At 46.2% G+C, this 25,087-nt stretch overlaps 2 protein-coding genes across 9 annotated transcripts in view; one reads left to right on the top strand and one right to left on the bottom strand.

Annotated features, from left to right (window-relative positions):
* UNC13C (unc-13 homolog C) overlaps positions 1 to 18,536 on the bottom strand; it is a 101,675-nt gene extending 83,139 nt beyond the window's left edge. The window contains exons 1-7 of one of the 6 annotated variants that reach the window (XM_071814127.1): positions 18,439 to 18,536; positions 17,110 to 17,139; positions 16,469 to 16,568; positions 12,910 to 13,027; positions 12,435 to 12,558; positions 10,225 to 10,345; positions 9,446 to 9,512 (exon numbers count right to left, since the gene is read on the bottom strand). In XM_071814127.1, the coding sequence (XP_071670228.1) occupies positions 9,446 to 9,512; positions 10,225 to 10,345; positions 12,435 to 12,558; positions 12,910 to 13,027; positions 16,469 to 16,568; positions 17,110 to 17,139; positions 18,439 to 18,460 (582 nt within the window). In that variant the 5' untranslated portion in view covers positions 18,461 to 18,536. Of the gene's footprint in view, positions 1 to 1,766; positions 2,461 to 9,445; positions 9,513 to 10,224; positions 10,346 to 12,434; positions 12,559 to 12,909; positions 13,028 to 16,468; positions 16,569 to 17,109; positions 17,140 to 18,157; positions 18,200 to 18,438 lie in introns of those variants that run through there. The other 5 variants (XM_071814128.1, XR_011741148.1, XM_065847022.2 and 2 more) reach the window with 5 other exon arrangements.
* Positions 18,537 to 23,000: 4,464 nt separating this feature from the next.
* WDR72 (WD repeat domain 72) overlaps positions 23,001 to 25,087 on the top strand; it is an 86,878-nt gene continuing 84,791 nt past the window's right edge. For all 3 annotated transcript variants that reach the window (XR_011741147.1, XM_071814124.1, XM_071814125.1), the window contains exon 1: positions 23,001 to 23,103. The gene's annotated coding sequence lies outside the window, so the exon portion shown is untranslated. The remainder of the gene's footprint in view (positions 23,104 to 25,087) is intronic.

Raw genomic sequence — 25,087 nt, 5'->3', positions numbered from 1 at the left:
CTGTGCTCTCCTAAGGGTTTCCACAGCAATCCACAGTCGTGAGAGCGCTGTGCTGCCATCACCGCAGGATCGAGCCCGCGGGACAGTGACAGGAAACCTCCATACAGCTCTCTGCAGGCTGTGAGAAATCCATCCCACCAGAAAACCCTCATTTACCTTGCATCGAACCCCTTTCCAGATTCAAAAGTCTTCGAGGTGACTCTTAATCATCATTTCCACCATAATATCCTTTACCAAAGTAATTTATGATGAAGAAAGATGTTTTAACCTTAAATACTACATTTCACTCTTTCATGCTTTTAGACTCAACAGCATTCTCCACACTTTTCTCAGTATGATGATTTCTGTGGCAAGAATTAGCACTCATTTTTGTAACACTCTAATGTGTCAAGTAACCTTACATTTTCAATTGCCAAATCATAGCTGGGTATTGCACTAAATAAAGGCGCCTATTTTATATAATCACTTACAGCCTCATTCAGGAAACCAGCATTGTATCACCTCTTCTGGGAAAAATAACTGCGACTTTGCAATCAGAGTGTATTTTCACATCAGAAAGCAATTAAGTGATGTTACACCAGTGAACACTTCTACGACACAACAATCCCTGCCAGCCAAGGGTTAACATCAGTATTAAGAAGCTGGAGCTGATATTAACCCTTTTGCTATCAACGTGTTATTAAAACCAAAGCAAAGCGCATCACCAACAAAAACCCCACAACTCAGTTAAAACTGAGCTGCGTTCAAATCAGAAATGCAACAGAATGTTTTAAGAGATTTCAGGACTACTGAACAATCAGATGAGCATTATTTTTAATGCCTTAAATGTTTCTTAATACATTTTTACCAGACATGCCCATTATAAGACAACTTAGTGTCCTCGGTCTAGGGGCACACAGCTTTATGTTCTATTTCCTTTATTACACAGAGTCTGTAGTCTGTTGAAAGGAAATACCAACAATAAGACAAAAACTGCAGTTGGACCTCGGTGACTGAACAAAGTTGGGGGGTATTGAATACAGTCAGATTTTTTAACATCTGCATGATTCTTCCTCTTAAAGCAAAATTAACCATCAACCTCATAGTAAGAAAATAGTCTCAGCTGATGTTACTTGGCTTCTACCATTGCAGAAGGCAAATACTGATGTTAACTTCCTGAACCCAAACGAATGAACAGAAAAGCATTAAACAGCTCCAGGGCTATTTTAGGCTGTGGATCGGGGGAGCTACACGAGAGGGTATTCAAACACAGGTTCAGCTGTGGTACAGAATCGAGTGTGTCTCCTGAGCTACAGAGAGCTGCAGAGTGCTCATCCTGGAGATTAATCGAGACCCCAAAACACAGAAGCATCTGTAAAGCTCAATTTATTACTAATCCTATCATGAACTGGGAAAAAAGTACTGGCAGATCAGCCAAATGTACTACATCTTCACCATGTATTCGTATACTAAATTATCTTTTTATACCGACTGAAATGTTCCAACTCACTGTGAAATCAAATACTACACTGTCTTGCTCAGCTGACATTGTGAGCTTACCCACATTGCAAAATACCCCCCGCTTTTTAATGAAGTGTTTATCCTTAAGTCCACAAGCCGAGGCAGTTTCATCAACATTACAGCATTAGAAAGCAAATCAGTAACAAATCAATGCATTGCATGAGCTACAACAGTGGGAGGTACATTCAGAATGAAAATAAGGGAAGGAAACAAAGGAAACAGGAAAATGTACGTAGACTAGGCATAAAAATAGAGAGGATACATACCTGGATTAAAGTCTTCTTAAAAACAAAACACAAATTACATACCACCATCTTTATATTGTTTTCCATTTATGCAGAAATCCCGTACACAACTCCATCACTGTGTTGCCTTTCTTCCCACAGCCCTAAGAACGGCACAATAACGCGCGAGGCTGCTGCTCAGCGGTTCCACTCAAGTGCAATCAGGCATGCTGCGCGTCCGCAGCGGTCTCTGCTCTCAATTCCGCTCTATTCCCCAGGTACCATTCAATGGGTTGGGTTTTTTTTGACTCCCTCTCCCTTTTTTCCCCACCTACAACTTGTGCTAACAGCTCAGAGTAATTGTCGTGTTAGCTACTAATTCATCGTGCAGCGCAGCTTCATTTCTCCTCTCTAATAGCAGAGCGGGAGTCAGCGTCCTACTCCTGCTCAAATTCAACATCGACACGAGAGAGCGGTGATCATCCTGGTGGTTTATGTGCTGGTAACTTCACCCGTTGCTGTTCTCCTCCTGCCAGCGCTCCTGAATGCAGCATTCGCTGCAACAGCCACAGCCCCCCTGCGTGGAGGCAGCTCCTCCGCTCTCATGGAGCCAAGGAGGCAGATTGAGAGCCCCTGCTCAGGGAAACAACGCACGCAGCGCATGGCGAGGGCGAGCGAGCGCAGCAGTGCCGCCAGGACAGTGTGAGACAGCACATCCTGCTCGGCGGGGCCGCGCTTCACCTCGCCTTCCATTTACCCGTCCGGCATGACCCACACAAACACTTGCACAGCTATTTCTTTCAGCAGTGTTTTCATCAACAGCCGGTCCTTTTCATAATGAAGCTGCTAAATAGGTAACTACTACCGTGCCATGATTATCTAACAATGCTCCAGATAATAAGCAGCATATCCAATACTCTTCCATGAAAAGTATTTCACACGCTCCCAATCAACATCTCGACAGCAGGACTCGAGCATTTGTTTACTGGGACTCAAACAGCAGAGTGTTTTATTATTGTATTATCCTGTACAGAATACAATGGGTGTTTTCAAACGCTTCCTGATTTCAGCGTGCACAAGGCCACATTCGGCCTTGCATACACTGAAGACGCGTTCGAAACTCTGACACACGAAGGACTATAGAAACGCACCCAGCATGATCCTATGGAGAACTGGTCTGCATGCAAAGTACACACACAGCCTAAGTGTCAAGTCTCACCAGACGTGTGCACATGCCTAACCCCTCGGGCTATCCCCTGGAATCACGGGAGACAGCATTTCACACGGCATTTCGCTGCCGCTAGGTCTTTAGCTAGTAAATTATGTATGTTTCCTGTATAGAATAAAATACCTTTGGACGTTCTGGTAACAGCTGACACATTTGTGAAACTTGACATTCAGTTATTTACTTCAAAAATATATTAAGATTGCCTAGAATAGAAGGAAGCAGTCAAAATATTGAATAACTTCTAGTCATACTTATTAAAGCTTATTGGCTGTAGCCTTCAATTTCTGCAATCCTTGTATTATTCAGTAATGAGAGCTTGGGATACAATGCTTTTTAAGTACAGCTTATAACTGGAATTGTTCTAGAATAAAATATCTTACATACGGCGGTAAAATTAATATTTTGGATTCTTTTGTATATCATTGTCCTGCTGAAATGAATGCAACCTATAAACACTCCACTAATTAGATTTATAGTTAAGAACCAGATGAATGCTTCATTATTCAAATCTCATTGTAATTATTAGCCTGCAGCAATTACTTAGTATTTCATCTAAACAAACTGATGCTTCAAATCTGCCACGTTGCAAGCCAGGAAAGAATACAATAAAACATGTTTGTGTAAGTGTACAACAGGAAACACTCCGCTGGTATCAGCACTGACCGATACAGCCCTAATCACATGGGAAGGAACAACAATGACTCAAATCAGACAGGACTGCTCATGGAAGGGCTGAAAGAAAAACCTGCAGCCTAATCAGACATGGCCACCCACGACAGACACACACAGCGCAGAAATAAACCAGCCTGTCATCAAGATTCAGGCAAATAGTTCTAAGAGTACAGGCAGTAAAACCAGTAAATATTGGGAATGTTTTGCAAAAATATAAATTTTGGTCATCGAATAAAAAAAAAATGCAAATAATGTTAACTCATAACTCTTAGGTTAATGTTGTCATCTTCAAGCAAGTTGCTAAGTACTGAGCTTGTTTATCACAATCTGATGTTCCCAGATGTTGAATGTTTCGGTTTGAAGCCACTTGTTTGATAGCCCCGCAGGAGCATGGAATTCTGCTCTGCCAAATGTGCCCCTCTATTGATATTTGAGAGGAAAACCAAAACCACATGAAAACAAAAACCAATTCACATTCATACCTAATTATGACTTACCTACCCTGGAATTGAAATTCCACGTAGAACTTGCCCAAGCCAGCAAAATGCTGACCTTGCTCATAGTGACACGGACCAAAGAAGAATCTAGTTTCGTGTATAGATACATACTAATAACTTACAACTGGACTTATCCGCATTCACCTTCACAACAACGTGATGTTGTACCTCTGTTCACACGAGCCTCGCACAGATACGATGTTAAGAACTTTCTACAGTAAATACATGGGCAGAGGTTTTGATTCTGTAAAACGCTCAGAGTCGTGGTAGCCCAGGTACTTGTGAGCCAACGGCTCGAATTCCGTGGCTCTTGAAGAGGCCCCCGTGTCAGCCTCCACCAAGACATCCCTGGGCCACCTGCGTTTCTGTGGTCACTCGCCAGTAACCTCCCCGGCCCCGCTGCTCCCCCCGGGACCCCCGCTCCCCTGGACCCTGCTGCTCCCCCCGCCCCGCTCCCCTGGACCCCGCTGCTCCCCTGGACCCCGCTGCTCCCCCGGCCCCGCTGCTCCCCCCGGGACCCCCGCTCCCCTGGACCCCGCTGCTCCCCCCGCCCCGCTCCCCTGGACCCCGCTGCTCCCCCGGCCCCGCTGCTCCCCCGCCGCTCCCAGCGCGCCCCCTGCTGGCTCCGCCGGCCGTTGTTCTCCATACAAGACGTATTTTTCCTTACAATGATTATTTTCTTTACTGCAAATCTCATAGTTTTCTTCTAAAAAGAAGACTTCGTAATAAGAGTGAAGAAGAGAAAATAACTATTCATGAGATACAAATCTTGATACATCATGAGTGCATGGAATCCACCCGTAGAGCTGTTCTAGATTTTACTTCAGATAACTACGGTAAGTGTTTTGGAGTTTCTGAAATTACAAAGTCTAAGGCCATTTCTTATTCTGCACTAAACTTTTCCAAAAACTGTTTCCTTAAACCAGTTTTATAAAATTATGCAGCTGAATTCCATGAAGGGGAGAGGGCGGAGGACAGACAACGTGAGCACAGCAATCCGGATCAGCAAGGATCCGGCCATTTCCAGGAGCAGTAGGGGACCCCGTCCTGGCTCTCCCAGCCCAGTGGGACATGGAAATGGACACAACCACACTTGGGAGGGAGATACACCCGGCAATGATCAGCCTCGTAACGTCCTAGGCCTGCCATTCTGTTCTTCATATTAAGAAAAAAGGAGTTGCTCTGGACTCTTAAGTCACATTTATCTTGCTTGCCGAGTCTCTTTGCATATGGCAAAGCTCATGGGAACAAAAGTGACCTGGAGTGTGAGAGTCACAGCATCTCCATTCCACACAGCCCTCAGTCATATACTTAAACTCAAGTATATACTCAACAGCACTACTAACAGCACTAATTAAGAGTCTTCTTGAGACTCACCATGAGTAGCAGCAGCACGGAAAGATTCAGCAATAAAGAGCACATCTCCAAACTGGAAAAGCTTCCTCAGTAGTGGACTAAAACAACCAACCCCACTAATGTGAAAATGAGCAAGGAGGGTAAATCACAAGAAAGATCCACGACAACGAAGGAGGAACTCCGAGGCAAATGCTGCAAGGATTCTAGAAGCTGAGTGCTTGCAACAATCCCGCTCACATTGCTGGGATTGCCAGCATGGCGGGTCACATCATTTATCGTAAATCTGGAACCAAGGAAACTTGCTCTCCTGGATATTCCCACGGCGCCCGGAGCCCTCTGACTCCAGCTTGCGCTGCATTGGTGCCATGCGCTGGCTTTTCGGAGTATGAGCTGTCGCTGTCTGCGCCAGGATCCCGAGGCCCAGTGCTCCACTTGGGCTGCTCTCCTCTCTTTCTGGTCCCAGATCTCCCACTGGTATGATTGCTGATCACTCCCGAATTCCCACTGCTGGCACTATGTAATATCTGCTTTACTATTAGTCTATCAAGTTTTGTTTCAGAATAAGACAGTAAATCAATAATGTTGACAGAACTAAGCTACTGATAACTTGTCTGTTAGTGAGCTTTTCCATACTGAGCATCACCACCGCATCCATCATATGGCTAACCATCAGTCACAAAGAACAGCGTAAGAACAATCCACAGTGAATATCTAATTCTATATTTTTTATTTCTTTAATATTGGAACACACACCAGTATGTTTTTATTTAATGGCATAAACCGTGAAATACAGATGTACTGTGCCAATTGCTCAAACTACGAAATAAGGCACGTGGGGAAGATACACCCAGGTAAATCTGTGTCACTATCGCTGTTGATCTCCAGGTTATGGGAGCAGCCACCTTCCCTCCAATTTCCACCCTTGGCTTCAAGCACTCACTGTTACCACTAAACACGGCTGTGGAATGACACAGGAGGCACTCGCATGAGTGGTTTAACGTCAGCGTTAGGAATCGGTTCCTATGCTCTGCACTTCATAAATGCGCACCCATCGCAGAGAGGGGGCAATTACCTGTTCAAGCGACTCGAGCAGTCTCTGCTACACACAGGATGAGGAGCTAAAGACACGATCCAAGTGACATTGACAGCCAGGGTGGGAAGGGGGAAAGGAGAAAACCCATTTCATTGCACTCAAGGCTGACACAAAGTTAAAAGAAAAAAAATCCTCCAAGGGCACCATTTCAAAATTATTGCCAGTACTTCACAGCACTCGTTCCAAATGTTAGAGAACCGAAACAAGCAAACAAAACCCCGACTGCTCACTGTTCCCAGCAGTACAGTGAACAGGGAGCTGGAAAATAGATACTAGGATTGGGTTACTGTAAAATAATTCTGGTCTGGATTGTTGTTTTTAATCGATAAGCAGAGAAGCAACTGAACACCCTATCTAGTCCCGCATGATCTTTCTAAAAGCTGTTCACTCTGATACGCAGTTCTCCCTCAAACGCTGAACTCTGCCCGCCCACACATGGGAGGGTTTCCCGAACACTTCCATTTAGCACTGCTATATCCTGTGCGACTGCGGGAAGGCCTAACCATTGCTATTTCACACAGACACTGAGGCAACTGCTTATATAAAACAACACGTCCTCCAAAACAAACATTTGGCACTTTTCCTATCTGGTCAATATTTGAGTAAATATTCATTAGTTACAATGCCTCTGGTGCACTGCTGAATGCCATCTCGTATTTCATCAGAACAGCCTAATTCAATTTCTTATTTCCATAGGTTAGCATTTAAAGCATACTATTCAAAATATTCTTACTGGAACTTAAGCCATCTATACATATTTTAGTGCACTAAGAATTTATGTTTGTTTCACCTGTGAGGAAATACCCATAAAGAAGCAGAGGGTTACTGCTTAAGGTAAGTATTGTAAGTATTTTGTAGTTATCTATTTTAAGGACCATCCAACCGAGAAATCTCCGCCGCCCCCCCCCCCAAACACACTCTCCTCCTCCACCGGAGCACACCCAGCAGCCCCTGTTGAACCACACAGCGCTCCTGGCTCCTTCCTTGACTTCCTGCGTGTGGGGATGCTCTGACCTGTGCCCGGTGAAACAGTCCCTGAACACTCACCAACTGTCTTGGGCCCCTTTACCCTCGGGCAGCCTTGCCCATGGGATTTCCCCCAGCAATCACCTGGAAAGGCCGAGGTTTGCCCCGCTGAAGCCCAGGGCTGCCATTCTGCTTGCTCTGCTGCTCCTGCCACAGGAGATCCTGAGCTCCACCACTGTCACTGCCCTGTTCCTCACGGCCCCAGCGACAGGTGCCCTCCTGCTGTGTGAGCGCTCAGGGGCAGCAGCTTCCAGCGCACAAAATATTTACTAGGCCTTGGCAGTAAAGATCCAAATTCTTAGACAAATTATCTCAAGCTTTTTTAAAACACCGATGTGAAGAGCTGTGTGAAATAATTCCCACTCAAAGACTATATGGTGGAGACCGCTGCTTGATAAACATCGCTGGAAAAGGGCTTGGCTACTTTAAAATAATTGAGGTATTTAAAAGGAATTACAGAAAAGCAAAAAATCCCAACACCAGCCTAGAAAAGCCGATGACAACAGAAAACAACACACTGTTGCTTTTGACACTTTCTTCCCCCTCGGAAACATCGACATTCACGCACAACAGCCGCGGCCTCCCAAGAGTGCAGGGTGCGCTCTGGCGCGCGCCTCGGCTGAGGCACACGGCTGACCGGCGCCCTTCCGGCTGACCGGCGCCCTTCCGGCTGACCAGCGGCGCCCTTCTGGCTGACCAGCGGCGCCCTTCCGGCCGACCGGCGCCCTTCCGGCCGACCAGTGGCCTTCTTCCAGCTGACCAGCGGCGCCCTTCCGGCTGACCGGAGCCCTTCTTCCGGCTGACCGGCGCCCTTCCAGCTGACCAGCAGCCTTCTTCTGGCCGACCAGCGCCCTTCCGGCCGACCAGCGCCCTTCCGCGAGGGAAGGGGGACACCACCTGAAAACCACCAACGAAAAGCATTCACCTAAGGCAGCGATGCCAGACCTACAACAGCAGAGTCAAGGCGCTGCCAGGCGCACGCCTCCCGGGCACGCGCGGCCCTCCCGCGGCGGCGGAGGGCACGGGCGAGGCTGCGAGGGCGCAGGGCAGTGCTGTGCCGGGGACGCGGCTGCGCACCTGCAGCACCGAACGTCGCCGGCGGCCGCAGCTGGACCGCTCCGGGCGAAAGCTGGCGTGTCAGGAGCTGGGCTATCAGCTCCCTTCCCGCGTGCGGAAGTGGCGCACGACTGACACGGCGACTGAACCACTGAGCAACCCTGGCAAAACCCGATGAGGTCTGAATCCTCAGCCCTCCACGTGAGACAATGGTTTGTACAGCTCAGGAGCGGCAGGGAGAAAGAAAATACTTGGTACCATCACTGACCACATAAACAGAGCAAGTGATCATCATAACGTCCCTTAATTATCACACCTAATAAAAAAGGCCTGTTTGGGCAGTGGTATCATCAGGACAACTTACGAGATTTTTCTAAGAACAAAATATTAAAACAATGTTCTTTAAACCATTCTTATTAAATATTATTGAAGTACTGAGGTTTCTCAAAAGCAAACATGACTAAAAAACAGATGTCTGAAGAGATGGTTTCTGGATTAATATGCAACACAGATAAAATGGCCAAACTACAGTAATTTCTCATGCATCTAAAAGTTTCAGAATCTCATCCTCCTCCTGTTTCAGAATGAAACGAATCCTGAGGTGGGGGAACCAGACGGATTTAAGAGCCAACAGGAGGAACTGTCTCTGCTAGCAGGGCTCAGCAGCCACGTCCTCGGGTCCTGCGGTAACTGCACGGCCTTTTACACGAATCCTTCAACTGGACTCTGCCTCCATCTGAGAAAATTCTTCAAATTACAGTAACACATCAGTAGTTTTAAGAGCAGCTCTTACCTTCTGAATAGCCCTGGCCCATCTTGCTTTTGCAAAATTACTTCCATCAGCTTGGTCTTTATTTCTCCTGCAGAAATGGGGTGCGGGAAGAAGAAAAAAAGTACTCAGAACAGCTAAGCTGAAAAAGAAAATTTGAAAGCGCTCTGCTGAGTCTGCGGACAAGTGGGTTGGAAGAACGACTTCCAGTTCTGGTGAGGTGTTTGCTTTATTTGAAAGAAACTTGCTTTACCATGTACCTGTCACTAAAGAACACAGGGAAGCTAATAAACACGTGTATTGTCTTGAAAATATTACCCTTTAAAACATCACCTTAAATGAAGGCAGATCAACCAACATGTTTGCACTTCTGGAGCCACCTGTATACACATAACGATCTACTGCACAAGACTCTAGAACGCGATTCACCTCTTTGAATCATTAGATGATTACATTCTTGTTTTGTAGGAATTTACCCAAGATATTTCTGGTTGCCTTCAATATCTACATCTTCTGTAGTCTAAACTCCTCTTTTCTGACCGGCAGACATTCCTTGGGAAGGTACACATACTTACACACTGTTTCACAGGATACAGTTTTCTTTTTCTTTCAACAGAATATGAAGATTTATGATGCTCTGTCCCAGCATAATGGAAACATATACCTTATGGTTTTATATGTTTATAAAACTTCCAGTCACATTCTTGCTTAAAAGAATTGCATACGTATCCATGTCGTTCCGTACTTAAAACCAAAAACAAACCAAAAAGTTATGATTCCCCTGGTATGAGCAATTACAATACCTTAGTTTGCTTCCTTGTAGGCTGAGGCCGCTTCCCGCGGCCGACAGACCGCCATGCGCACCTTGGTGCGGACGCCTCGGCCCCCCGCGCCCGCCTCTGCCATCCACACCTCTGCGGGTGTCTGCAGAGAGAGAAAAGCTGCTAGAAATCCCCCAGCCCCTTTTACTGCAGGAGCAAATGAAATGAAGCCGTATTGTTAAAGCATTGTGGAAGGCTCTTCTATTCCCACCAGGTATCTGGCATTCTCAAATGGACACCTCCCAGGAAAAGTGATAAAATAACTGCAGTCTTCTACCTTTCCGACATCATTTGTCATAACAAAGAGGATGTACCTGTTCCAGCGGTCACAGCTGAGCCGAGAGCCATTCAACAGAATCAGCTATCAAATGGAAGGCCTTAGTCCAGCTCCAGGTGAAGGGCAAAGTTAAACATGGGGCTCCTCAACACCCTGCACTTCATGGCTTTGGAGCCCTCCCTCTGCACATAAATCCACGGGGTACCAGTGACCTCTACAGGATTTCCACAGAACTCCCAGGAACCGCCTTGAAAACTCATTCAAATGGAAATACTTGGAAAGAGAATACAGGCATCAACCTATGGACCGACACTCCCTCCTTTAAAACGCATTCAAATGTAAATATTTGGAAGGAGAATACAGGCACCAGCCTATGGACCGGCACTCCCTCCGCAGCGGCCTGAAATCACAAACCACGCGGATTTACAGCCAGTAACGGCACAATCAGAGTTCCTCTAACAGATTGGCACCAGGTTTCTACTACATGGAAACTACGTAAGGACACACAAAACACGCTGCTGATTCAAAGGAGGTTTCAAGAAGAATTAACGGCACATAGAAGAAATACCATTTGTACCAATTTCCTTTTGTAATGGGTATTCCACTGTGACTGCACAAACTGTTGTCCTTTTCTGTCACGTTCTTTACAAACCACTCTTCCTTTGTACTACTATTCTCTTTTTACACTTTTCAGTCTATTTGACACGTGCACTTTCCATCATGCTTAGAGAAACAGAATTATCCTGTGAAAATGCCACATGTGAATAGCAAGAAAAACGTTTGTCCATGGGAACTTTTACTCAGATATCTGAAAACTCCTTGTGGTTGCTGGGAAAAACCAAACCAAACCAGAACATGGCAAACAAAACCAAAACCAAAACCAACAGCAAATAGAAAGAAATCCCCAAACACACAGGGAAGCAATGAAACAGAGACTAAAACAAAGCCCGGGCTGTGGCTAGGGCCCAGGTTATCTTTCAAAGGCTGAGGAGTACTGAGTAGAGTGATGTCCGAAGGTGAACAAAAAGTAGACTTAGGCCCCGCTGTGGCCCATAGAAGTCCCCAGCGGCCCAGTTACTGTGTGAAATGGTTTACATTGCACCACATGTGTTAACAGGGGTGCAGCTATGCAGGCTACACACAGACACATCAGAAGTAGCGGATCTGCTCTACTCAGCATTAACTGCATTGCCAACTTCAGTTCCAGACAACGCATTCGAAAAGGAACAGCTGGGGGGCACACTTCTGTTTCTGCCTTTCAGAAGATACTGTTTCTCATTAGCATTTCTGCATATTTTTTGATTTTATTATTGTATACATTTCAGGATTACTCGCTTTAGCCATAGTTCATTAGACTGTTTAAAGAGTAAAATATTAAGCTAATTTATCTTTGTGAACTCATTTGGCATATTGGACCGTGTCCTATAGATGGTCTGATAATCTTGATCAAGTCAATCTCCTTGTATTAAATCTGGGAATAATGTGAGGTCACGCATTATTTGATGTTCAGTTTCCATTTCTGCCTTCATACACACTATTTTCATTCACATATACGCCGTTTCCATCTTCATATGCACTATTCATCAGGGCAGAGAACCTTTGCTACTAAGATGAAAATGCTGTTCAGTCCACAAGTGACGAGAACCTACGTGGTGCCAGTGACTGGTCACAGCTGACGCGATACAGAGCTATAGCACAGGCCCTGGTGGAACCAGTCTTAATACCCCTTCCTTTAGCTCTACAATCCACATGCAGATGAACATGAACCAGTGGAATGGTTCATCCAGCTCCTCAGGGTAAGTGGCTCTCAGGGGCTTATCAGTATGTCATACAAATTCTCCAGAGACAAACAAGCATTTCAGATTCTAGAGAACAATCACTATTTGCTATCGTATTTCAGGAACACGTAACTCACCAAACGGCAATGCAAAGTAGACATCTAGTAAGATCTCATGCGAAGTCGGTGTTTTTGTGCCTTGAATGTCACTCCCCTTTTTTATTACTTCAGAATGCAACGTCCACCAGGTACCTGGACCTTCCTAGGAAAAACATTCTGAGAGTTACCTGGGTAGGATTTATAGCATTACGCACTTCTTCCTGAATGAAAGTTCCCTTAAGTCAACCGGAGCTTCTTTATTATACTCATAGGCCTAGGATCCATTCTAGAGTCTTCAAACTTTCGTTTGTGTAAGTTGTAGTTAGGACTTCACATTTTTTCACAGGCATGGAATTCAAAAGAATAAAATATTTGCTCCACAATAAATACAAATTCACCATAAATGTCATCACAGTATTTGGCAAGGCTAAAAATAAGAAACTCATTTGTGAGCTATAACAGGACACATGAGGTTTTAGTCAGTGTTTTATATTTCCACAGAAAGTCGACTTACATCTGTTGCATGTTCCACAGCTGCCAGGGGAATCCACAGAACTCCCAAAACGCTATCCCAGAGCAAGCCTGTCTTCCACAGCTCTACGATGAAGCCCTTTGCATCAGCACCGACTTCGCTAAAGACAACGAACACACAAACCATTGAACTGAAAGTGCCGTCTCAACTGCTCAGGAATCCAGCATGATAACTTGAGTTAGTGACTATAAGCAGACACAGAGGCGTTTTGCTTTCAGTAATGCTCAAAACGCAAGGTAGCAGGAGTGATGCAAAGGTCAGAGCGGACAAGCCGAGCCCCAGTTCTTACTGTTCAGGATTGCTCTGATGAACTGCCAAGGACAACTGCTGGAAATGGGGCACAGACGCCCCAGCTGTCAGGAGGAGGAGGAAGCGCCAGACCACTTCCTACAGGAAACAGAACCAGTTTCTTGTTTTCATTGTAAAGGACTCCAGGTATAAAAGACGTTTGGAACTTATTCCCTTCATCAGAATTGAGAAGTTGCACTATACAATAAAAATACAATGGGAAAATAACTCTCAACTCTGAGAGCTGCTGATCCAGGCTTTATTTAAGTTTTACTTATAGGATGCATTTTATAACTAGCTGGTTTTGACCAAAAAAATACCATACCGCAATCTTATTTTGCCAGAATGTAAAACCAAATTTGGGGAGGTCATATGACCCACCCAAGACACTGAACTAAAGTGAAGAGAGAAGTTATTTCCTCATGCAACGTCTGCCTTTCCTCTGTATATTACTGTTCTTTAAATACAAACAGTATAACGAAGTAGGCAGTGGCGTTTCTGCTGTGACCGACTGTACGTATCTACATTTGACTGAATTCACCTGATTCGCATGGTGTGCTACAGGAAATCCTGCATACTCAAAGTGACCAGGCCAAGGACAAGCGAAACCGGAGGAGGCCAAAGGGCACCACCCTGAGCGGGTGCTGGGCTTGTCACATCGCTCAGAGCACGCCGCTTGGCGGGCTCCGCGTCTGCTTTGCCGCTGGACTCGTGCAGCTGAACAGGCGCAGCGCACCTCTGGTCAGCTTCCCCCTCCACGAATATGGCACAGAAGGCAGATTGTAAACTCTTATCTCCTGGTATTTTCGGACCTCGACTTTAAAACCATTGCACTGATAACTGAACAGTGAAACAGCATTTTGGAAGTTCAAACAACACGTATTTTTTAAAGTGCAAGCTGTTAATATCTGCATGTAACAGAACATGTTATTTTACCCTCCAACTGTACCGCAACAGAGCGCCCTTAAGAAAATTAACTACAGTATGACTTCACAAAGTCTGTATCGACGTATTTGTGAATGCCTACTTGCAGCGCCTTCTAAAAGCTGCCGTGTTGTTGAGTGGGCAGCAGATGGAGCTACAGAACCCCATTTCATATTTGCTAGACACGTGGTTCAGTATTGTTTTGTAACATCTAAATTGCAGACAGCGAAAATAATCCTAATAAATGGCTCGTTCTCATGATGTCATGGGACACTCATTTACCTACAATATCATTAAAAGAAAAGCATATATACAACAGAAAAGCAAATGCATTAAATAATATTTTAATACACTTCTCAGGAAAATTTAGAGGACAGGTATACACATAGTGACATTAAAATATCTCTAATTTCTTCTGGCACTAAAGGTAACAGATAGAGAAAATGCCGAAATTTAATTTATCTGCTTCACAGAATCCCAGAATGTGAGGGGTTGAAGGGCCCTGGAAAGCTCACCCAGTGCAATCCCCCATGGAGCAGGAACACCCAGCTGAGGTTCCACAGGAAGGGGTCCAGGCGGGTTTGAATGTCTGCAGAGAAGGAGACTCCACAGCCTCCCTGGGCAGCCTGGGCCAGGCTCTGACACCCTCACCCCCAACAAGTTTCTTCTCATATATAAGTGGAACCTCTTGTGTTCCAGTTTGCACCCATTGCCCCTTGTCCTGTCACTGGGTGTCACCCAGAAGAGCCTGGCTCCATCCTCCTGACACTCACCCTTTATATATCTGTAAACATGAATGAGTCACCCCTCAGTGTCCTCTTCTCCAGCTCCAGAGCCCCAGCTCCCTCAGCCTTTCCTCACACGGGAGATGCTCCACTCCCTCCAGCATCTTGGTGGCTGCGCTGGACTCTCTCCAGCAGTTCCCTGTCCTTCTGGAGCTGAGGGGCCACAGCTGGACACAATATTCCAGGTGTGGTCTCCCCAGGGCAGAGCAGAGGGGCAGGAGAACCTCTCTGACCTACTGACCACATGCACGTTTTACAGACCTCAGCTACACGGAGCGACCGATGTTTTATGGAACTATTATGTCTGAATCGGTGAAGATCCAAAAAGTCATGTTAACATGGTAGTACCATACAGCAATGATTCCCTCACATTGACACATGACAATCTTTTAGAAAAGTCAAAGCTGCAGTATAAGAACGGTATTTATAAAGGCCAGCTGTTGATATTAATCTTCCTTAGCGCTTTCAAAGACAGATCCTGCTGTTGGGATCGTTCAGGCTGTGGCTCTGAGCGGTCTGCTACAGAAGCCTGATGGCCGGGGAGCAGGGGAGGAATTAGCCCCAGAATAAAATGAGTTTCATATGGTCAGAAGTCAGAATTTTTGGCAATGATTTTGATATGTCATTACATCTAGCCATAAAATAGCACGTAAAATGCATATACATATATATACACTTAATATAATAGACCCTTGGATTACAGGAAAAAAAAAAACAACGGACCCCCGCCCCCCCAACACCAAAACAAAACTGTGATTAAACAAAACTATAATTAGGACATGTTTCATAAAAATAACTAAAACAAATTACATGTTTAATTCTGTACAAAACCCTCTAGACCTCAAGAATAAAGAGCGTGTGCTGACAGAAAGATTCATGCAGGGAGAAAGGAGGGAACACAAATAGTAGAGATTAAGGTATTATCTCAGCATCTAATGATGTTAAATATTTATCGGGTTTAAGTGCTTTGAAGCTGACAGTGGAAAGCAAGTTTCCCCAGAATCAGCGGTGTGTAAGTGTTCAGAGCCCCTGACCAGTGGGGTCAGCGTAGGGCTCCGGAGAAAAGAGGAGAAGGACTGAATGAGGAGACGGAGAGTTGGGTGACGAGGTCAAAGAGCCGTAGACAGAAGCCAGAAACAGTAGGTCAATAATAAAGAAGCTGCTTAAATTGGCAGTTAAGAAGAGAAATGAACATATAAAATATGAAGCATACAGTAACGAAATTGAGTACAAGAATCAAGTTGCATGGGGATTGATTTATCTTTCGAGTTCCTGTATTCTTAAAACATTACATGAAATTAAAGATACAGGAAACAAAGATTTTCTTCCCTTTATTGGCTGCTGGCCTTGGTCTGCTACGTGGCTTGCAAAATCAACTCGTGTTCTGTTCCCCAGAAGCAGCCTGGCACCTTTTCTCTGAGCTGGAAGGTTCTTCTTTGCTTTTACAGCCTGCGCACAGTCTCAGACGTTACTAATTGCCCTGAACTATCCAGGTACTGTGAAGATACAGCAAAACCAGCCGATCAGAATTCCCAGTTACTCACAACATGAAGTCCTGCTCCCAGCAAGGGTCACTCCCCCTTCTGGCTATTGTCGTGCTTTTTACATTTTGGACTTTTAAAACAACATAGGTTTTGAATGCATCTGAAAAAAGAAAGAACCAGAGCATTAAACCCCACTTATTTCTTCATTTTCCACTCTGGCTAAATCTTGGTCCTGCAAGCAGACTTACAGGGTCCTGGGCGGTTTGATTTGGTTCACGTTTATTGCCTAGGGCCCACATCCTACCTGCCCACCAGGATCTGCCACCCGTCGGTCCTCACTGGGCAAATTCAGACACAGACTGGCTGCTCTGGTTAAGCTAAAATCCTGCTCTCTCTTTATAGAACAAAATAGCCTCTCTTCACTGATTACCCACTTAGGTCATAATATCATATGAAAATTCTTTTTAGTGGAAATATCCTTTAAATAGCACTAGTTTGAGAGACAACAACGATAACTGAAAGTTACAGATTGTGTGATGCCACAATGCTGGTTGTTAATTTGATCTTTAAAATATATGGGGTTTTTTTGGTTTGTTTGTTCTGTTTCAACTGAACCACGATGCAAGGCATGCGCGTACTCCCAGCTTCAGATGACCCTTTAGCGTGTAGAGCAGAAATTCAAAGGTAGAAATCAGACTTACCAGCTGCTTTAGCCAACCTTCCTTTTTTCACTATAGAAAAAAAAGAGAAATGTATTATATTCAGAGAATACCTTAACAATGCTTGCCCATACATTTCATGGAAAGAAAAAAAAAAAATCTAAGGACTTTCTGTGGTATAAAACCTGGAATCAAAAATGAAAAGCAGTACTCTCTAAAAATGCAAGCTCAGGTGCAGTACGATAATACAACTACTTGGAACTCCTTGGGACATAAACCACGTCATAAGTCTCCGCAGTTTACAGAAACTTAGCAATTACACAGACGTAACACGAAGGGAGACTCTGAGACCAGGGAGAACAGCGTTCTGTCCACCGCCTCCTACCGCTCGCTCAGCGTGCTTCCCCATCACAGCCACAGCAGGCTTGCAGACCTCACAGAGTCTGAAGTAGTTTCTACCATCTTACAAAGAACCCTTTGTATTTGTATTCACTTTGAACTGTATTTACTCTGCCTATTAGAAAAGACATACTGCAGTAAACACATTATCAGTTCAAAAGTGAACATTTTAAATCTGGCTTCGTTCAACAGCCCTAAGTTCCACATTATGGTATCCCTTCCATTAATGAAAAATGCTATGAAGCTAATAGACTTGTGATTCGGGTCGTAATTATAATTATGAAAATCTAGCTTGGTCATCATTTTGTATCAAGTGTCTGGATACTAATATCCATTGAATTTAAACTTGGAAATAATATAATTAAATATTCTTTAAATTTTCCTGCCATATCAATGCATGTAAGACAGTTCAGTTCAATTTGAATGAAACATCACACTGCAGCCCTACTCTAACTATATAGTTACATATATCGTATTTCACTACTATATTTAGGAGCTAGTAATTGTCAATAAAACAAAACATTGAGTCTGCAACTTTACAGTGCAAAGGCTCCCAAAAGTTTACCATTGCGTTCCCTTTCCCTTCCCGCTTGCCTAAGTCACCTACATTCCTTTCCTTGTTCTTGCTTTCATCTATTCCTAAACACCCCCACGTACTCTAAGGAATTGCTGCACATTTGCGGACGAATACCTCCATGTCTCATCCTGACAAGGTTTCACTGCCAAGGCAAACGGGGAGAGGCCAGGCTGCTGCTGAGCCACACGCGGGGCCCGGACGCCGCGGTCGCCGCACGGCGGAGCGCAGAACGCGCGCTGCCCCGCGTGACCGCCCTCGGCCGAGGCGCTGCAAGGGACGTTCTCATCAACCTCAACGAGCACTGCACACTTGCAGTCTGTGAAGCTGCTTTTTATAGCCACCTACTAAATATCTGTCACATTAGCAAAGGAGCTTATACGCTAAGAAAAACCTACCTTTTACAGAAAGAAGTTCCATTTCAGTAGAAAAATATTTTAAGGAACATAAATTGAAATGAAGCTTTTTTACAAATGGGAAAAAGCGGTTTGGCTTGCAGACTCAATTAGGCTTTTCCTCCTGTGTCCTCACTCCAAGCGTTTCACTTTCGCTGCGTGCTCCTCCCACGCTTCGCAGAGGAAAACCAGGCAGCCGATGGGCAGCGAAAGACCAGCACCTTCTTCCCCCCTCCAGGACCAGCACCTTCTTCCTCGCTCCAGGACCAGCACCTTCTTCCCCCCTCCAGGACCAGCACGTTCCTCCTCCCTCCAGGACCAGCACCTTCTTCCCCCCTCCAGGACCAGCACGTTCCTCCTCCCTCCAGGACCAGCACGTTCCTCCTCCCTCCAGGACCAGCACGTTCCTCCTCCCTCCAGGACCAGCACGTTCCTCCCCCCTCCAGGACCAGCACCTTCTTCCCCCCTCCAGGACCAGCACCTTCTTCCCCCCTCCAGGACCAGCACCTTCCTCCCCCCTCCAGGACCAGCACCTTCCTCCCCCCTCCAGGACCAGCACCTTCCTCCCCCCTCCAGGACCAGCACGTTCCTCCTCCCTCCGAACACGCTCTTGAGATGCGAGAGGAAAGGCCACAACCGCCTCCTCCTCACCTGTCTGCTGCCTGCAGCTGCCTCCAGCCTAAACACATCTCTTAATGACACCTTTGTCAGTAACAAACTCAGTGCAACTATTTTATTAAGAACGTACTTTGGGAGTTGTTAAACTTTGATTTTAATACTTTCAAAGCATCTGAAGGGGAACACAGAGGGTTTAATTCCTTTTCTTTAGCACAGATTCACACAGTCAGAACTCTTCCTGCATTACCATGAGCTAAGCATAAGTAGACTTGATTTTCTACAATAAAGTGTGAACAAATATTGTGCAAAAACACAAGCTGAAATTTCATATACTTGATGAATTTCTAATTCTATCGCAGCACTTCATTGGAAAGTAAATATTCTCATGCAATTGTTAAAATATTTTACACCAATACTGAAAACACTGAAATCATTAAAAAACTCTAGTGCTTGTGACTGCTTGTTCAGATTAATACTGGGGTTTAATTCTTTGGTCATTAGTTGTTCTCAAACATTGGAACAGGCTGCCCAGAAGTGACGGAGCCGCCACCCCGGGGCTGGTTAAAGGCCACGTAGGTGTGGTACTCAGGGACACGGCTTTGTGGTGGACGTGGCAGCGCTGGCTTAACAGACTCGATGACCTTAAAGGTGTTTCCCAGCCTAAGTGATTCGATGATTCTATTAAGGAAGAGTCAGGCTGATAGCTGACACAGTTGAGTGATCTGCGTCCAAAAAATGTATGTAATTATTTTAAATCCAAATTCTCAACTAATAAAAGGAGGATATGACTTTGTTGTTGTTGTGAGAACCTGCTTTGTTTTTACTTCTCTTTCTCCATGGGAATTTATACAGCACATAGTAGCAAATTGAAGCCTGAGAGCATCTCTCAGTTAATTCATCAAAAGCAAAGAGATTTCAGTCTGATGATTTACATGCTTGGCATTAAAACTACATATTGTTCTTCTCAGGAAATTCCTCCTCTACAGGATATCGTAACGCAACAGCTACGGATTTTAATATAATATGGAAAACAAGGAACAGAGCACATTTGAATACTGATTGCAAAAACATGTGGAAGACAAAAATCTCAACTCTCCCATGAAAAAGAAAACACAGCCTGTTGTTGGTTTAAGATATTAGTTATGGAAAAGAATATTTAAAAATAAACCTGGTGGGAAAAAGCAGCCAAATTTCAACTGATATTACAAATATAGAGTGTAGGAGCAGTTTCCTTGCATCTCCAACATTTCTACCTGTGAACATAATGAAACCATCTTTCCTTGGCTACTTTTAGGCTGACTCATGTCCTTTTAAAGAACTTTCGACCTTGGAGCACCAACACTTTAAACTTTCTTCTGAGATTCTTGCCTTGAGAAGAAGGGAAATTTGCTCCTTTGCAAATTAATATGGTCAGTGAAATCTTCAGCTGATCAACACTCATCACCATTTCTTTCCATTAGCAGATGGAGAAATGCGCCAGTCACCTCAGAACACTGCGAGATACACTGGGGTTTTTTGCCTTCCCCTTGATTCAATCTTCTGCTTAAAATGAGAGCTAGTGAGAGAAGATTTTTGTCTATTATGGAAAAAAGATAAACAGCTATATTATCATCATTGTGATAACACAGAAAACCAAAACCAATGAGAAGGAATTCACAACCAGGGACGCGAAAAAACCAAACACCAACCAAAAAACCACATAAAACAAAAGCCCACACAGTTTTTCCATCCAACTCATTTCTACCTTTCAGAAACCCAGACTGTGCGTCCCCAGGTGTATACTATCATTTTCAGTACACTCCACAAGTGAAAGAAGATAGAAATAAAGAACTCTGCAACAAAGTATGCTATAAAGAGAGAGATCAAAGCTACAGGATAAGCAGAAAACCTGTCAGCTGATTTCACACCCTGAGAAACTGTGAGCAGTACTGAAGACAAAAACCACAAACTGGAACAGTTTGGTCCTTGCAGTTCTGCTCGCTCTCCTGCTCCTGCCACGGGAGGTCCTGAGCTCCACCACCTCACGGTCGCTGCAACCACGGCAGCCCCCAACCTTTACGGCTTCACGCAGCCCCTCCTGGTCAGCGAGGGTGAGGCGCAGCAGGGCACCTCTCCTGGTCGGCTCCTCCGCCCTTTGCATCACGAAGTTCTCGCCAAGGCACTGGAGGAGCCTCCCGGACTGCGGCTGGCTGAGCCGCCCTTCCAGCAAACGCCAGGGGAGCCGAAACCCCCCGCCACAAGCAGGGCCTGCGAAGCGCAGGTTTGTAACCCGCCTAAGGGAAGTTTTCCAGTATCCCGAACCTCTGTTCTCACGCAGGCTCAGCCGCTTTCCAACCACTTCTGTTTTACATTTGGAGACACCTAGTGGCTGTGGCCTGAACTGCGCGGGAAGCAGCTGTGGCTGCCCTGCCCTGCCCTGCCCTCCCGCGCTGAGCCGCAGTTCAGCACCAACCCGCGCTGCCTCCAGCATCAAGAAGCGATGCCTGCTGAGCTCAACAGCGTGACCAGTTTTACTCACCTCTTTTGGTGCACATTCTCCCTTTCCTTACCAGTTGCCAGGTGTGACATTTCAACTTGTGACATGCTTGGACTACGAGTCATTATGGATTTCAATTCATGAATATTCTACAAACATCACAAGTTATTCATAAGAAGTATTTTGAGCCAAGGTAATTCTTATTGTTTGCCTTCATATGCAAATGCAGCTGATACCATAGCAGGTATGTTGATAAGTCCACGTTCATTCTGTTTTTCCCATAATGCAGGTTCTTGCCAAGAACCAGTGCCACAGAACAGGGAAGTACATACAAATACTGCATCCTCGTAATCTTATCTTCCTGTATGGGATTGCCTTTGCCACAATATTTTCTACCTCATGTGTGTTTGTACTTGTACTTGTTTAACAAATATTAAAGTTTTTACATTTAACAAATCACTGAACATCATAAAAAGAATTAAATTACTTCTCTTACTACTGCTATGGTCTATATGGGATCTGACAGCAGCCTAACAGCATCTTTTCTGAGAATATTATGATGTTTTAAGTAAGTTGACTTGTATCAGCTCATTTTCCTTTCAACGTGACTACTACCAGAATCCCCAGAAGCAAACCCAGAAAAGTTTTCACCTGAGATACCATATTTCAGTGCTCTTCAGCTGGCCTGCAATACACACCTTCCCTCACACGCTCCACACCGCAGACCTCTCACACCGGGTGCCCAGCTCACGGGTTTACTGCCCGAATCCTGGCACCACAGCTGCTGCTGCTGATCCCCAAACCCGCGCCACATCAGCCTGCACCCTCGGGGCACCTGCTGGCGGCCGCGAACGCCGGCCCGCACCTGCACCTGCACCTGCACCTGCACCTGCACCTGCACCTGCACCTGCACCTGCACCTGCACCTGCACCTGGCCGGCCCGGCTCCCCCGGCTCCCCGGCCCCCTCCTGCGGAGAGCGGCACCACCTGCGGCCACTGCACCCGGCTCCCGCCAGGGACCCTGTTCTTTTCACGCTGTTAAAGCAGGGCGGACAGTTGGAAAGTTTCCTGTGGCCCGCCCGCGGGCAGGCGGCGGTCCCTGAGGGGCGGGCTGGCCTCAGCTGTTGGTCCTGCCCAGCGGGGCGCGGCCCCGCCCGGCTGAGCGGGGTCAGCGTGTGGGGGCGGCCAGGTGAAGAGCCCGGCTGCAGCCCGAGCTCAGCCCCGCGTGCTTGTTATCTGGCTCCCGTTTCCCTCGCTGCTTTGCCTCGGCTGCCGCGCCGGTTCTTGTCCTGGGCGCTGCCGGCGGGACGGGGGGCGCCGCAGCCGGGGAGCGCGGGCTGGCGCGGGCCGCTTTGGCTGCTGGCGCCCAGGGAGCGGCCGCGCGCCGGCTGCAGCTGCTCCCGCCGCAGAGCAGCCCGGCCCGGCCCGCTGCGCCGCACCGCCCAGCCCCGCACCGCCCAGCCCCGCACCGCCCAGCCCCGCACCGCCCAGCCCCGCACCGCCCAGCCCCGCACCGCCCAGCCCCGCACCGCCCGCCGCTCCCCCGGCGCTGCCGCCCGCCGTTCCCGCTGCAGGTAAGGGGCCGTGCACAGACTCGCCCGCTCAGCCCCGCTCCGGCCCGGCTCCTCTCCACCTTCTCCCCGCCCGCTTGCAGCCGGCTGCCGGCCTCCCCACCCGCAGCGGGGCCGGGCTCGGGGCGGCGGGGGCGCCGGCCGCGCCGGTGCCCGCGGGGGCACAGCCGGGGTGGTTTGCTGCGGCCGGGCAGCGGCGGGCGGTTCTGCTGCTGCTGCCTCGGGGGGCGGCTGAGGGCGGGTGCGGGCTTTGCCGTAGCCAAGAAGAGCGGTGCGCTGGGTCTCCCCAGCTCCCGTGCTGGGCCTTTGGCTGGTGCGGTGTCTGATCTTGAGTGAATTTCATCCGAGCTTCTGGGCGTTTCGTTTGGTCCCCTGTACGTTTAGCATCAGCTGTGTAACTTCATTGTATTTCAACTTTGATGTTAGATGTCTGAAACTTCTGATTCCGAGATAATCTGGTGAGTTAAATGTGTATGCTGTGATGCGCAGAGTATGCTCGTTCACTGGTCTGCTTAGAGCAAAGCAGTGATGTGAGAGTTCAAAACATCAGCTCATTGAAATGGGAAAATGCTTTTGTGTTATTTTAGGGATGCCTTCTTGAGTAGGTGCAAAACCTGGGAGTAGAAGACTCTTGTTTGTTTGTTGTACAGCAGTTCTGTTTTCTCTGGAAAACGGTTTTGGTTAGCAACTTTTTTTTTGAGACTTGCTTGATTAGAAAATTAGTGGCTCACTTAAAGCCTCGTGATGTTCCCATGGCGATTACTTTTCTAGTTAATGCTAGTAACAGTAGTAGTTTGTTAATATTTAATGAGATTTTAGCATGTCAGTAATGCCGCTGGTACAGAACAGTGATCTTTTGGGAAAACTCATTGCAAAAATGGCTGTTGGGGTGAGCTGGTTCTGCTCCAAAGTCGTGTGGGTTGGTGGGGCAGGTGTGTGACGAGCTGGCTTGTCTCAGTAAAAATCCTGCGGTGTTAAAATTAGAAGTTTATTGTAACAAAATGTGCAATCCATGCATTGCAATGCATTGAATCAGTTTTGGACTTTGCTTCTGCTTCATGATGAACAGTGTCTTTTTGCTTAGGCAGATTTGACTGTGTATACATAATAAATGGTCCCGGGTTGTTTACACTAAACAGCTCCGCGCCCCGTAATGAGAACACTGCATAGGGGCCTGTTCTGTAACTGAGTGCTCAGAGAGCAAAAGGGGAAAATGAGGAGTTCTTGTCAGAGTTCGGAAATCTTTCTATGATGCAATTGATTACAGCACTGACTGGTGATTGTTCCATCTTTACCCAAAACCAAAGGCTTGGCATGTTGTAGTAGATGTGTTTCCAGCATCTGATGGCAGTTCTGTTTAGATCCAGCGCTGCCGAGCACATGTAGCTCAGCCCAGAGCTCACCGCTCTGGTTCTTGGTTTTTTTGACCTTAAATGATTTCAAGGTCACTTATGGAAAACAAAATGCGGGACGCAGACCTTGGATGTGTATTCACTGCCTCTCAGTGCGAGACATTTTTGAAGGGTTTTGGTTGGTTGGTTTTGTGGTGGTGTTTTTGTTCTTGTTTTTTTAGGTTTCGTGTGTCTTGACCTTACCAGATCTTGTATCTTTTCTGCTAAAGCAGCGTAAACAACAACTAATTCTGTAGTCTTAATTATGGCTGGTTCTTTACGGAATCTGTGATATTTCATCAAAATGAAAGTTGATCAAAGCTCTTGTGGATTACGTGTGACTTTTCCTCGTATCTGTGGGAAGTCTTGGCACAGACTTAGTTTATTACTCTCTATCCTTTCCAAGTTACGTAGGCCATAAGCTTGGACTTGACACCACCTCAGCAGACCCTTTGATTCATGCGGATTGTGTTGGGACCACTGACTCTTTAAGGGACATAAATGTGTCTCTGGTCAAGAGACAGTTTATAATTAAGGAAAGGTAAGGGGCTGTCTCTTCACTAGCATAAGGAAGCAGCACTTTCTTACGTGGGAAG

Source organism: Patagioenas fasciata, chromosome 12 (genome assembly GCF_037038585.1).
Source record: "Patagioenas fasciata isolate bPatFas1 chromosome 12, bPatFas1.hap1, whole genome shotgun sequence".
NCBI lineage: Eukaryota > Metazoa > Chordata > Aves > Columbiformes > Columbidae > Patagioenas > Patagioenas fasciata.
Note: the sequence above shows the minus strand (reverse complement) of the source record. Positions and strands in the feature narration are given on the sequence as shown.